The sequence below is a fragment of the Anolis sagrei genome, chromosome 4 (assembly GCF_037176765.1).
Source record: "Anolis sagrei isolate rAnoSag1 chromosome 4, rAnoSag1.mat, whole genome shotgun sequence".
Taxonomy (NCBI): Eukaryota; Metazoa; Chordata; class Lepidosauria; order Squamata; family Dactyloidae; genus Anolis; species Anolis sagrei.
In genome coordinates this window covers 189378910-189394635 of record NC_090024.1, presented here as the reverse complement: position 1 = coordinate 189394635, position 15726 = coordinate 189378910, and the positions used below count along the sequence as shown (strand labels likewise).

At 37.6% G+C, this 15726-nt stretch overlaps 1 protein-coding gene across 2 annotated transcripts in view; it reads right to left on the bottom strand.

The window, feature by feature from the left end:
- BLTP3A (bridge-like lipid transfer protein family member 3A) overlaps nucleotides 1–15726 on the bottom strand; it is a 71744-nt gene that overhangs the window by 32810 nt on the left and 23208 nt on the right. Inside the window, exons 2-9 of one of the 2 annotated variants that reach the window (XM_060773107.2) lie at nucleotides 11056–11218; nucleotides 9575–9613; nucleotides 8542–8633; nucleotides 6973–7162; nucleotides 6583–6723; nucleotides 5221–5391; nucleotides 3843–4014; nucleotides 3088–3108 (exon numbers count right to left, since the gene is read on the bottom strand). In XM_060773107.2, the coding sequence (XP_060629090.2) occupies nucleotides 3088–3108; nucleotides 3843–4014; nucleotides 5221–5391; nucleotides 6583–6723; nucleotides 6973–7162; nucleotides 8542–8633; nucleotides 9575–9613; nucleotides 11056–11218 (989 nt within the window). The remainder of the gene's footprint in view (nucleotides 1–3087; nucleotides 3109–3842; nucleotides 4015–5220; nucleotides 5392–6582; nucleotides 6724–6972; nucleotides 7163–8541; nucleotides 8634–9574; nucleotides 9614–11055; nucleotides 11219–15726) is intronic. The other variant, XM_060773108.2, reaches the window with a different exon arrangement.

The following is a 15726-nucleotide window of genomic DNA, read 5'->3' as shown; positions in this document are numbered from 1 at the left end:
GGCTGAGAAAGTGGGACTTTCCCAAGGTCACCAGGGGGTCTCCATGACCGAATGGAGATTTGAATCCTGGTCCCCAGAATCCTAGTTCAACTCCCAGAACACTATGCTGTGCTGGCTCTCATAAATACAAGAGAGGATGCCCAATTGCAGTGGAATAGCATTCCACTTCACGCTTCAGAGAAAAGGGTATTGAACAAAAGTACTCCTGCCCATTAATCCTTGGAATCCTGTTTAGCAGGGGTCCTCAAACGAAGGCCCGGGTGCCGGATGCGGCCCTCCAAGGTCATTTACCCGGCCCTTGCTCAGGGTCAACCTAAGTCTGTAATGACTTGAAAGCACACAACAAAAACAACAACAACAATCCTATCTCATCAATCAAAAGCAGGCCCACACTTCCCACTGAAATACTAATAAATTTATATTTGTTAAAATTGTTCTTCATTTTAATGATTGTATTGTTTTTAAGTGGTTTTTGCACTACAAATAAGATATGTGCAGTGTGCATAGGAATTCATTCATTTTTAAAAAAAATTATAATCCAGCCCTCCAACAGTTTGAGGGACTGTGACCTGGCCCTCTGTTTAAAACGTTTGTGGACCCCTGCTGTTTAGATTCTGGATGCTTTCAAATGAGTGACTCCTAATGTAACTCAGCTGAATGGTCTATTTAAAGTAATAATAATAATACCAGGAGAATTTAAAAAAAGAAAAACAAAACAAAAACCCTTAGTATCAAAGTAATTGATCATTTAAGTATGACTTCTTTATTACTGGCCATGGAGTAAGAAAAAGTAAAAATATTTTGGTTTGGAACAACTTAAATTAGATCAAAAGACATCACTAAACTGTCTTCATTTATACTCACCAGATCTTTGCCAATTCACGAAAGGCCATACTCCTATAATCGTTTAGAATATAGACCCACCACCCAGCAAGAAGTTTGTTCCATAGGTGCTTACAGGAACAATGGTCTTGCTCTCTCATCAGTTGTGTTTTAAGCAAAGCCTTTCTCTTGGACACCATAAAATCAGATATGAAAGCAAGCTCTAAAACTGGTTTAATATTATTTGAACTATGTGTTTCCTTAAACAATAGCAGGAAGTGTGTCAGTGCTAATTAAAGTATCAAAAGTTAAACAAGCAGTGATAATACAGAATCAAACTAAAGGTAATACTCAAGGTTCATTTGCCCAAAGCACTTAAATCCTGGCCCTTAAAAAGACTGCAGTCTTCACTTGTGGAGACTGCAGTACTCTTCCATTAGATATCACACTTTCAGTAGTCTAAGGGAAAAATACAAGCTGAGTGGAAAACACAGAATGATAGTGATCAGCTGTTATTGTTAAGTTAATGCTCTCTTGGGTAACTATTCCATATATAGGCACAGCGTGGAAGTAGCCTTGGTTTTGGCATCTTAATTATAAATAAGCATACAATTGATAATGGCAGGAAATACTTTCTACTTGCAACTTCAAACAATGGTAACTAATAAGATTTGCATTTTGTATTTTAAAATATTTGTAGTCTCTTCCCTCACTTTCTGTCCAAAATAGTAAACATCAAGCGACTCACTAATATAATTATATGTATTAAAATACTGAACATATAATAAAACTGTAAATCAGTTGCTGATTTACATAATTTTAAAAAGAATGACAGTGATGTTGTCGAAGGCTTTCATGGCTGGAATCACTGGGTTGCTGTTTTCCAGATTGTAGGGCCATGTTTCAGAAGCATTCTCTCTTGACCTTTCATCCACATTTATGACCATCATCCTCAGAAATCTACAGAGAAACCACAAACACAGTGCCTAAACATGAATCAAGGAACATGAAAGGCACTGCAGACTAATTCAATCAGAGAAGCCAGCTATAGCAGAGCACTTGATGAAACAACCTGGACACAGCATATTATTTGAGAACACAGAAATGCTGGATCACTCTAAAAAATACCACAAGCATATGGACAATTTCAACAGAAAGGAAGAAAACAGGAAAATGAACAAAATCTGGCTACTAGTATTAAAAAACCCTCTAAAATCAGGACAGTAAATAAAAAACAACACTTAAAAACAAGGGAATTCTAGACAAGAAACAATCAGGGCCAGCTAATCACATCCCAACAAAGAATTCCCCCAGGCAGAAAACAGCCAAGCCTTGAAGCTGCAAGGCTATTCAATGCCAATCAAGGTGATCAGCTGCAACATTCACACTTGCCTCAAACAGACAAGAGTTCTTTTGCCTACACTGGACATTTCACAGATATATAAACACCACTTGCCTAGTTTCCAACAGACCTCACAACCTCTGAGGAGGCCTGCCATAGATGTGGGTGAAAGGTCAGGAGAGAATGCTTCTGGAACATGGTCTACTTGGTGTAGACTCACAGCAACCTAATGACAATGATATCAAAAATGATATCAATTATTTTACTATTCAAAAATCAGATGATGATGAAGACCTGGAAGAACAGCTGTGAAGGCACTAGATAATATCAACAAGAGGTCTATCACTAATACTGAAGACAGAATCATCCATGCCATAGTAGTAGTAGTAGTAATAGTAATAACAACAACCACCACCACCACCACCACCACCACTTCTCCTTGCACCTCAGGGTTGGGTACTTGTCATTTCTTTGTATGATCGTGAAAAATAGATAGTGAAGAAAGGTGACAAAAAGAGAATCAACTCATTTGAGATGAGTTGCTGGAGGACAATACTTTGAAGGTCATGGACTGCCAAAAACCCGAAAGAATGGGCCCAAGAGCAAATTAAGACTGAATGCTCCCTTTAAGGTAAAATAATTAAACTGAGGTTGTTGCAATTTGTACGTATCATAACACAGCATGGCTCACTGAAAACGACAATGATCCTTGGTAAAACGGAAATCAGTATGAAAAAAAGGAAGACTACAATACAGTGAGATAGATTCAATCAACTAAACTACGTCCTAGAACAGGCCGCTTAGAAGTCTCTCATTCACAGGGTAGTCATAAGTTGAAGACAACTTGACAATAACAATAATAACAAATGACATCAATACCTTTCCAGGAGAAGTATGAAGATTTAAGTATCTAAAATACTTGCCTAAATAGGAAAAGTCTTCACCTGAAATGAGGACAAAGAAGTCTGATAATCACCTTAAATCTTTGGTATGTTTTATTTTATACTGTTAAATGTTTCTTCAGAGCAAAAAGCAATTCTCTAACTGGGTGAGGAACCATAACAAGTAGATGTCACAATAAAGAATGGGGGTGGTCCTTTCAAAAGAAAGAATGCTGTATTATTGTATTTTTATATTGTCTTCTAGGCACCCTGGGAAATCTCTCCAAAGGACCTAAGACATATTCCGGTATTTGAAAACCCCCCACTTATCCTAGGTTAGTATCTTATACACTCTAATGGGATGAAAAGGGGATGTACTAATTTTGAAACACACACGTATCTATAAGTAATGAAATTTAAAAAACAAAAACAAAAACAAAAAACCCCAAAGATACCAAATTGGGACAAGGTTCAAGAAACAGAAAGAGAACTAAATAGCTCTGTTAGAGATAGTATGTTGACAATGTATTGAGGAGAAAGTAAAAGTAACAATAGCAAACACTGCAAATGAAGTACATTCACAGAGGAATACAATTATTAGAAACGAGAATCAGCAGGAAAAAGCCTTTAACAGCCAAGCAGTTTCCCAAGATAGCAAAACCACATTCATTTCAGGTATTTCAACACAAGGAGAGAAATGTCACCAGAAAACAAAAGAAGTTGGGTGACAGGAAAGAAAAAAGACAAAAACATCTGAAATAATAGTTTCTGAAAAACAATTTGGTTTTTCAACATACCTGTTTCTCGAGTGTGACTATCATCACAGATGTGAAGATCCAGACGGGAGATGAGAAGGTGATAGGAAGACTCTTTCATATCATGTTTTTCAAAATACTGGCTGATTGCTTTATGGCTACTCCCAAATGACTGAGGCCAGGATTGTTGGGCACTGGGAGCAGGAGGTGTAATCTACAACAGAGAGAAATTTAGGCTAAATATATCCATTCTAAAACAAAGGAATCATGGTTTTATATTTTATATGCATAACAGAACAAATCATATTAGGAAATCATAAATGGTATTCTGCAGGACTAGTAAGGAAAATTGGGAGTTTGGGTAACATTAATACATTGTAATGTTTCATATCCAAATCACACAATGAACTTGTCAGACTGGAAATTTGGGATTCCGTGTATTTACTGTATCAACATGTGTAATGTACATCTTGATTTGCAATATGGAAAATATGACTAATGCAATTCACTCATTTTGGAAAAACATGCTTGAGATTTAACAGCTGAAGCACACTGGATAAGAACCAAAGAAACATGACTGAGAGGAAAATAGCTGCCTGCACGATTCTTTAAACACTTCTCGAAGAACTCCAAGAAAGTTGTTGTAGGTTGTCAGTTTGAAAGATATTATTGAAAACAAAATTCTGTCCTATTAATAGCAGAGTGTCTACACAATCTTGGCATTAATTGAATGTGTAATAAACATCATTAAAAAGTATACAAATTAAGGAGTGATTTAAATAGAGAAACAAGAAATTATGCCAGAAATCAATACAATGAAACAGAGGTAGGATAATATTTTATATATGAAACATCATTTAGAGGAGTACAAATAAAGAAAGAACCATGATTATGGAGAAATAAATTTGTCAAAGAGCAGTCTATTTCATGTATGCTTTTCCTAAGGCAGCAAAACTTCTGAAGTAATCAAAGATGTATAATGTTTCGGCAGGTTTTGGGGCCAAAATTATGGATTTGTGTATGACCTGTGGATAAGTTGAGAGTTATTTCATGGAGAGGAGAAAGCAACAGCAGCATCCTAGGGGTCAGCTACCCCTGAATGCTGCCACTATTTTCCCATCCAGGCATTCAAAAAGGCCAGTGCTTCTTTTGGGCTCACCTGTACCAGACGAAGCTCTCATCTTTTGCTACTACTCAGAAAAGGGAATGGCTCCTTTTTTGGATAAAATTTAAGTTATAGTAGTTACACTGAACCTGTGGATGTCAGCCCAGTTTTGGGGGGAGTCAATTTTTTAAATAAAATTTCTAGACATACCTAAGTATATACAGTACCCCTTACATCTAGTATAAACAGCTTTGCTGTTCTTGCTAAGCTGACATTATTGAACACTGTAATAGGAATGGTGAATAAACCACTTACTTGGACAGGTTCAGGAGCCATGCTTTTCCTCTGCTGGGCTGATTTCTTCATGGCTTCACTCAAAGACTCTGCATACTTCATCATTGCCTTCAACTGAGAATCAGTCAGCACCCACAGCAAGTCATCAAGGAGGAACATGAGTTTAGAGGCCACCACATTGCAATCCTTTGTCTATTTCATAAACAAAATTAAATTAGAACTAATTTATTTCCACTGCTATAGAAAATTACAGATATGATTAAATTGCTCTCTCTCTAGACAACAGATCAAAAATAAAAGAGCAAAGCAATTCCTTTAAGAGATCACGTATTTTCTAGATATTTGGTGGGAGTTATATTTTTCTCTATGCAGAGAAGTCATCAGTTACCTCTTTTATCTGAGGGCCCTTCCAGATAAGCCCTATATCCCAGGACCTGATCCTAGGTTTTCTGCTTTAAATAGAATTATATGAGTCCACACTGCCAGATAATCTGGGATAAACAGAAAACCTGGGATCAGATCCTGGGATACAGGGACTGTCTGGAAGGACACTGAAGAAGAAAGAAACAAGATACAATGTAAAACTGGATAGTGCTTAAAATGTCTTATGTAGAACACACTGCCTTAAATCCAACTGCTAATCTCAATTACAGTGCATACATGGAATCAATGGGAATTTGGAAAATGAATGCTTAGATGAACCCTGGTGATTCAATGGATTTACTACAGTTGGGACTGACATCTGGATTTAGGTCACTGTGCATATTTTTCAACTCCCAATGTTATGGTGACTATTCTAGATGATAATCAAATTAACCTTTTTTATGAAAGTCAGAATCTGCATAGCTATGACCATGCCAGGTTCCAGAAATGGGTTTGCAGCACAATATATACTGAAACTTTATAAACAAGGTGGTGTTTTTAATAAGCAATCAACAAAACAGAAGTATAAACAAAATGCTTAGGAAAAATAGATGGTTCAACAAATAAATTAATACTGTTGGCATTGGCCCAAGCAGCTTCTAATCTTGTTCCTCATCCTCTGCTGGAATGTTAGAGTGAACACCTGATATTCACCCTAACAGTCCATGAATCCCCCCTAGCTCACTTTTAAGGGAGAATACAGTGAAATGAACATACATGTGGGTGTGCATACACAGAAATAAGCACATTTTCTTTCCAGAGAAAAATGTAATTTTCAATAATTTATTCCAGGTACAGAAGATGGGCTTTCTAGTTGCAGATGATCTAAAGTTATTTCATAAGCTAAGAATTTAATGTCTCTGATTTTTAGCAGAAGATCAAAGTATGCCAGAGTTATACAGGTATTATCAAACACATGAATATTTTGTCCAGCTACACTTTCCAGCAGAGTATATTCACCTTTCTCTTAAGAGATATTTGGATTCTGCCCTGATTTGTAATAAGTCTCAGGGGAGTGGTGATAGGATCTTGATCTCCATTTTCTGTAGCATCGGCCTCTATTCGGAGAGTCTGCCAAGTGAGTTCTTTAAATGTTAGAACCTACCAAGAAGGAAGAGAGGAGAGACACAAAGTCAAAATAAGGAAGTCATACTTAGTTTCTAAGCAGAATATATTCACATCATTTAAATAAAAGACAATACTGAGATTGATACAGGCAGGAGCCACTGAGCATCGATGCTGTGACTCTACAAAAATGTGTATAGTATTTACTCATGATCCCAAATCATCAAAAGCTTGAAAGTCTACAGAGGTGATTGCAATCCTGAGGTCATCTGCATACAGTCTTACCTCTCCCCTGTGTGAATCAGTGATACGGGTAAAGCGCAGATCACTCTGCTGCCAATTGGGGTTGACACTGTATCCTTGAAGCTGCCACAATTCAAAAGAAGCATGGAATGCCTTGGAGTGGATCTTGATGGTGATGGAATTGACAACAATAAACATGCCTTCCACTACCTTTTCAGCAAAGCCATATTCACTGTAGGAAAAAAAGACAGCTTTAAACAGAACTGAAAGATTTAGCTCATCACAACACAAAACATGGCTGAGGGCTGGGCTGTAGCACAGCTGGTTAATCACTAGCCGCAATGACCGGAAGGTGGCAAGTTCGAAGTCCTAGTCAGGTTTGAGCTCCCGCCTGTTAACAGCCCAACTTACCGTTCACCTAAGCGGTTCGAAAACAGCTGAGCTTTGAGCAGAGAAATTAGGGATCACTTAAAGCAGGGAGGTTAATTTATGACACCATAAAAATGTTGGAGATCAAAGAGCAAAGAGGAAATAATACGATCAAAAGGCTCGGCATCATAGTGGATAAAGTGACAGCTTGCTCCTGTGGCCAGAACCAAGCAATCTCCAGGAGTCGAAGTTGGAAGAAATTCTGAATTACCTCTGTCTGTATGTCTTGTATGTATAAAAACAGCATTGAATGTTTGCCCTGTATGTGTGTATTGTGATTTGCCCTGAGCCCCTTCGAGGTGAGAAGGGCAGAATATAAATACTGTAAATAGATAGATAGATAGATAGATAGATAGATAGAATAATAGACTAGACCTTGAACCTAGATTTGCATGCTGAAGATAAGTTCCAAGGTTGTATCTTGAACCATGTTGCAGCATCAAGGACATATTTGATTTCTCCCTAATTATGAATAAATCAAAATTATGAAGGATCGGAATTAGATGTATACATCAGGCTTTAAATATTTATAAACAATAATTATTTGATGCTTCAGCAGTAACTAGAGGTGAGCATATTTTTCTGTGTGTGTAGTATTAAACCTCTTTAGAGACATAGCACATTGAACAAGATAGTGTCATAAAATTTTAGGGTCGGAAAGGGCAAGATGGTTAAAATATACAGAATGTTCTACACTTCAGCTATGCAAATACTGACTCAAATAATCCAGAACAAAGCATGTCAGCAAAACTTCAAGGTAAAGAAGGTGTATTGCACCCAAATAACTACATCAAGTGAGTTAAGACATAAGTCATAAAGGAAGATCAATTATTATGACAGTTTACACATCAGATCTGCCACTTGTGACTTTTATTATGTGAAAGTCATGCTCATCTTAAGGCTGAGTTTGAAAATACTATGTGTTTGCAGAAGTAAGGAGACTCAATGTATGCCAGTCAATCCCTCAATAAATTCCCAAGTACCAACAACTTCACAGCAAAAACAACAACAAAAAACAAACAAACAAAAACAAAAACAAAACACACAAACACACAAAACCCTGCACCTTAAATTCAAAACTATTGATGTTTAAATTAGTTCTACTTTCTCATTTAAACTGGGAAAGTAAAACTAGTGCCTAACATTGCAGGGATTGTAAGACTGATTGTAGTCAGTATTAACCTTTGGCCTGAAGCAAGTGCAATGGGTGACTGTCCATTTGGTGACCGGGGTTCCTCACATGTTCGCATCTCCACTTCGACTTTATCCAAATACTGTGAACACAGGGAAGTGAAACAAGCATGAAGAAATTACTACTTAAGAAGAAAGCACAATTACTGTATTTCAGGGCGGAAAACAGTTTGGAAACATCTTGAGATAAGAATTACACACAGTAAGTTATTGTTATCCTTGGATTCAGGGCAAATTAAGAACTGCTTCTGATCATACAAAATTTCTATACAATAGATAACTCTGTTATCAAGCTGTCATATGTTTAATATGTTACATGCATTTGGTGAAAAAGAGTTGTGTCTACAAAAGCTTATTCTACCCACTTCTTTCTGAGGTGCTACAAGATAGATCTCTTGCATACTTAAAAAATTACTTTTACTGTACTTTTATTCCTGGTCCAAAAAATCCCAGAAGTTAAATACTAAATTGTATCCTTAAAATTTATAGTAATTAAGGACAGAATTTTATGTTAGATGTAAAACGGAAAGAGTTTTAATCAATCTATTGGTTTAAACGATATTCAGTCAATCGTCTGAATACCATCTCCATGTTAGATATTTATTCCTGTAAATGTTTAAAATGTTACTCCCACAAAAACTGCATTCATCCAATATTCACATTTGTGGGTTTACCACAGATGAAAGTGATTTACCAAAAAAAAATTGTTTTAACTCTTTCCTTCTATTGTTTTTGTTGAGGAAAAATAAGCAAGACTGCCCAGAAGTGACCTTATAATATCAGAAGATGCTCCTAAATCGAGGAATATAAAACCTAAGGAAACATTGGGATATCTTGCAAGTAGTTTAAATTCCATTCCTTCCTTCCAACATTCTAATTTTCATCACAAGACTTACACAGAACTACACGTGTGAATTAAAACAATAATGTGGGAAAGAGCCTCAAAGGCTAAAACCAATCTACCCTTCAGGAAGAGGGATTTCACACCCTTAGTTTCCAATATTTTTTAAAGCAAGGACATTACCAGACAGATTGGGTGAGTCTTCAACTTTGTCCACTGAATCTGTAACAAGAAAAATGATGTTCAATGAACAGAGACTGATGCAAGGGTTAAACAGATTCAGGGTGACATTAATAGGATAAGTGCTCCTTATTGAAAAGTGGCACTATAGAAGTAGCTCCAAGGAAATACAAGCTCAAGGAGGACAAAGTGATTCTTCATCAAAAGCCACTCCATGCAAATGAAGAAAGATGCTAAAGGACAAGGGGTGCTTCCACTAATTAAAATTTAACTGGATTCAATTTAACTATTATAATGAGCGCCATGTATAAACTTTTTAAAGATTTTAAAAATAAAGTGACTAGGCTGATAAAGGAATTGTGTAATTTCCCATTCCAACTATTTTTTAAAATACTCTAAAAGTTCAGAGAACGCTTCTGTAGAAATAATAGAATGCAACTTTCCTCCTTACAGACTGCTCTAACACCTCTTTTTAAAGGTTTAATAAATGTGCTAATAAGATTAGGGCTATTTTGCCTTTTTTCATAACCAACTTTGCTATTGCAGGCCAAATCCTGAGATAAGTGAAACGTGAGCATTCTAGGGGTTCAAATTAGTCACATAAGAGTACATTGAGAATACAACAGTTTATCCCCTTATGTTTGTTTTACATTTTAACAAGGGCTATGCTTATGTAAATTTGTTACTGAGGATATTGACACTCATAAAAAGGAACTAAAAAGTCCTTCAAATTCAATGTCAAAGAAGCAAAATAAAAATCAGCAAGTTTATCACCATCATGGCTTTTCCATTGGTTTATTGAGAGTGAAACAGAAATCTCCAACAGTAAAACTTGCAATTAAAACAAGTTGAAAGCATTAATACCCATGTCTGAAAGCACGAACATGAGAAACAGCTTTACAGCAGGTAGCAGATTTCACAGAGTTTCTACTGTGAGAACAGGAGAAATCAAAGCTTCACTTTTCATTCGCAATCTCCTAAGCCATTTTGCATGAGGTCTGTGCCACTACGCCTAATCCTAATGGAGCTTAAATGATTACTCGCTTACATCAACTGAAAAATCAATTTCCTGCTACAAAAAAGCTTGAGGGAATATTTTTAAAAAGAACACATTATGCTCTGTTATCTGTATGCAAATGTACAATTGAAACTATTAATGTGCAACTGTGACTATTTAATAAATTCTTTGCAATTTTACCGTTAAATAGAACAATTGCAGATGTGAAGCCTAACAATGTACCACCAATGGAAATAGAATGTGACTAGGCTGCTTGTACTTTCTGAAGCACCTGGGCTTGAGAGCTTGATCCTCTTGTGCCAATTACTGCAACAGAGCTCATGGCACAATTACAGGAAGATCAGCAACTTGGATCCAAAACTGATGTAGTTGGGATAAACAAGCCTTGTATAGTATTAAAGTCTCAAATGGCTAAAAGTGTGAAATGTCTTCCATATTGTAAATGTTTCTGCTGATTTTAACTCACCCTGATGGAAGCCTTGTTACAAAATACCCGGGTAATGGCTAACCAGGTGGGCAGATCCAAGACATTCTGCAGAACTTCTTCATCCAGTTCAAGGTTAGTCAGTTGCCCCTGCCCTTTCAGTGTACTTAAATTGATTTTATCCGGGGAGAGGTTTTTTGTAAACCTGTAGCCAAGAACACAGAGAGGAAAGGATGATGGTTTACTTGGCTTATTGGGTATAAGAACAGAATAAGGTTACAATATGGGTTAAATTTAATTCCAGCAATGAACCTAATAGGAGGGCATGCAACACATCAACATGTAAGTTTCAATTAATCCATCACCTGTAAAACAAGGTAAGAATTATGATGTGAAAATATGTACTTCTAAGGCAGTGGTTCTCAACCTTCCTAATGCCGCAACTCCTTAATACAGTTCCTCATGTTGTGGTGACCTCCAACCATAAAATTGTTTTTGTTGCTACTTCATAGCTGTAATTTTGCTACTGTTATGAATCATAATGTAAATATCGGATATACAGAATGTATTTTCATTCACTGGACCAAATTTGGCACAAATACCCAAAACGCTCAAATCTGAATACTGGTGGAGTTGGGGGGAATGGATTTTGTCATTTGGGAGTTCACCTACAATCAAAGAGCATTCTGAACTTCACCAACAATGGAACTGAACCAAACTTGGCACACATAACTCCCATGACCAACAGAAAATACTGGAAGGTTCTGGTGGGCATTGACCTTGAGTTTTGGAGTGGTTGATCACTTCCATCCAGAGAGCACTGTGAACTCAAACAGTGATGGATCTGAACCGAACTTGACACGAATAATCAATATGCCCAAATTTGAACACTGGTGGAGTTTGAAGAAAATAGACCTTGACATTTGGAAGTTGTAGTTACTGAGATTTATAGTTCACATACAATCAAAGAGCCCCTTGAACCCTCCAACGATAGAATTGGGCCAAACTTCCCACAGAGAACCCCCATGACCAACAGAATATACTGGAGGGATTTGGGAGGAATTGACAGTGGTTTAGGAGAGATGCAGTTCATCTACATCTAGAGAGCATTGTGAACCCAAACAATGATGGATCTGGACCAAATTTGGCACAAATGCCTGACATGCTGAATTCTGGGAGTTGAGGTTCACAAAATTCAGAGAGCACTCTGTACCAAACTGGTGAGGGAACTAGTAAACTTGCCACACATACCCAACATGCCAAACTTTGAATACTGGTGGGGTTTCGAGGGGAACTGACTTCAGAAGTTGGGAGTTATAGTTCACCCACATTGATAGAGAAATGTGCACCCAACTGATGGATCTGGACCAAACTTTGCATACAGACCCAACATGGCCAACTGTGAATACTGGTGGGATCTGGGGAGGTTTGACCCACGATTTTGGGAGTTGTAGTTCACCCACATCCTTACGCATTTTCTAATGGGAGAATAAATAAAAAACAAAAGACTGACTTTTTCTAAAAATAGCATTACAAATTACCTAAGCTGCTTCTGCTTCTCCTCCTCCTCCTGATGCTGCTAGACCACTCTCAGCACTCAGGCGCTTTCCCCTCTGCCTTGAAGGGACTTGCTAGCATGAGACTCCCTCCAGCCTCATGCGTTCTCCCTCGCCCGCACATGCACACCATGCTGCCATGTGTGGAGCATGCCTGCTCTCCCCTGCCTGCTTGGAGTCCAAGAAACAGCCATATCCTTCGCTGTGAGGCCAGTCACTCACAACAGGAGGAAGGCTTTAGGTGGGAGGATTTGTCATCTGTTTCCAAAAAGGAAGAGAAGGTCAAGGGGAGAGATCTTCAGTCTTCTCTGCCAAAGGGGGTCCTATAACCATCAGAAATATGTATTTTCTGGTGGTCTTTGGCGACCCCTCTGTCACTCCCCTCACAACCCCCTCCCTGGGGTCCCAGGTTGAGAAACAATGTTCTAGAGCATTTCAGTACAGGATGGAAGTGAAGATGATAAAGAATAGAACATATATTTTAAAATTACACTGTAAAGCTAATACATACAACAAATAAATCTATGAGAAACGTAATGATTCTCTCTTAATTATTAATTTTTCTTTGAGCAACTGAAGTTGTTTCCTGTTCACTGTCTGCTAACCAGTTTTTAGATATCTAGGAATGGTTCAAATATTGGTGAAAAATATGATTATAGAGGGAAACTCTTTTACTGGAATTAAATTGACTTTGTACATAGAGAATGTATACAGTAACCATCAGAGTAAGAAAGATGATTTTGTTGAATTCTATCTTTGAAAATTATCCTTGGGATTCTGCTGTGAAATTCCGCTTTTTCTCATTCTGATGATAGTCCTATACTAATTTCGAAGAAAACTGCAAAGACTCATCAACTAATCTGTTATTGTCTTTGTTGACAGGTTCTGTTTAATTCTTCAAAGTGACTTATCTGTAATGACAACAAAAGTTCTGCTATTTTTCCATAACCATATATAATTACTATAACTGATTTTGCTCACCAGAGTCCTTTGTACAGAACACATTGGCCAATGTTTGCTCGGGCATTTTCTCTAAATCATCACCTGGATTGGCTGTACGTGACCATATGGTAGAAGGCAGCAAGGTGAACAACCCCAAGAAAGACTCGCTGAGGCATTGTATAAGTCGATGGAGGGAGAAAGATTACAGCTTCTAAAGGTAATTATAGTAACTATGGAGAGTCAATGTGGTTCAGTGGTTTAAACACTGAATAGGATACTGGTTTGAATTTCCCACTCACTCTGGAAACTCCCTGGGTGACTTAGGACAAGTCAGAACCTATCTGTTTCTGAGGAGGGCAAAGATAACCCCCTTTCTGAAAAAGTAATGGCAAGAAAACCCCACTATAGATTTGCCTTAGTGTTGCCATTAGTCACACAACAATAAAACCAACAAGTATTCAATAGGGCATAAATATCTGACATGCAACAGAACCTGTCTGATCATGGATGATAAGCAGGCTCAGCCCTGGTTAGTGCTTGGATGGGAGACCCACCAATAAATCTCAGGTGCTGTAAGCTATGTTTCAGAGGAAGGAAATGACAAAATTTTCTCTGAGTATTACTTGCTTAAGAAAACTCTATAAAATTCATCATGAAATCAATCAAACCATCATAAATCAACAGGCATCATATACACACACAATGATGTTGCAGAAATGTAACCGTATTAGTTTATAGTATCAAAACAAACATAAACTGCGTGACAATGATTGGGGGTTCGGTGTGTGGTAAATGCTTTGTTAAGTAGTGGTGTCAATCACTTTGAAAGAGTGACCTTCTCCTAAAAAGCCCTCTCTCGACTCAAAGGCATATGAGAAGTACCACTTGATTACTATTGGGCATTATGGGATGTTGGAAGATCCTTCTTCAGTCTCATGGAAATTTTGCGATGCAGCAGTGTTGTTGAGCCACAATGACCCCCCACCCCACAGACCATCTATTTATTATATATAAAATGTAGAAACTTCTTTATAAAATCTAGCAAGATGTAGCCCAGAGACAGTCACCTCCATAACCCTGCTGAGATAATCCCTTGAAAACAAGGTTGGAGAAATTCCTCTGTTTCCCAGGCCAAAAAATTAGCAAAATGAATTGTATGTATATGCAGAGATAAGTGATTTCCCATGTCAGCCCAGATAAAGCCAAACTATTTGTATAGATATATGGTCCACTTGAAGCTGAGAGATTGCTGCCCATGGGAAAAAAAGCTGACTATGTGCATTTGTTAAGACTCTTTACTGACAGCCAAGCCTTTAAATGACGAATATCATCACTTTTTGTTCAGGAGCCTCACCCTTTTGTCTATGGAAACTTCTAGGGAAGCCCTTTGAAGGCTTGCCTGTGAGCTGTATGTTGTGCAGGCCTACCCGAAAGGGAAGAGATATGTAACTTGAAAGTACTCCTGGATCCACTTCTGTCCTTGGAGGTCTAACAGACTGCCAGATATATTTTTTCATAGATAGGTATAATCTAAATACAGTAGTGATCTTACAATTAGGCTTTTGTAATGCAGTCTACTTGGGGTTGTAAGATGACTCAGAAACTGCAGACAGTTTCACAATGTACCAACTAGATTGCTTACACAGCAACAAAATTGCTTACAATCTAGTATATAGAAACCACACAACACTTACCTTGAAGTACCGTATTTATACGATTCTAATGTGCACCTTTTTTGGCTAAATGGCCCTGCCAAAATTGGGCTGCGTATTAGATCTGCATAATGCGAATCTAATTGAATGCTTGCCAGAAGCCGCAGCCTCCTTGGTGTTGGACACCAGAGCTGGGAAGGCACCTCTGAACCAATCTCATACACCAGAGTTCACTATAAGAAAAGCAGTTTATTGAAGAATAAAAAATGGCTTCAAAAGTAGTATAATATTGTCCATAGTAAGAGTCCTTTAAACTTGGAAAACAGGAATCTAAACAACAAGTTCAGGCAAACAGTAACTGAAGACTTGGCACACAAAGTGCATCCAGGGAAACAGGAATGCATAAAACCATGACAAAAATCCAAAAGTTACAAAAGTCTGTGATTCCAAAATAATCCAGGAACAGCAATCGAGGCACATGAAGTTACAGGAATAAAAACTTAAAAATGAAATTCAAGCCACAAGAAGTTACAGGAATATAAATTGGAAACATGAAATCCAAA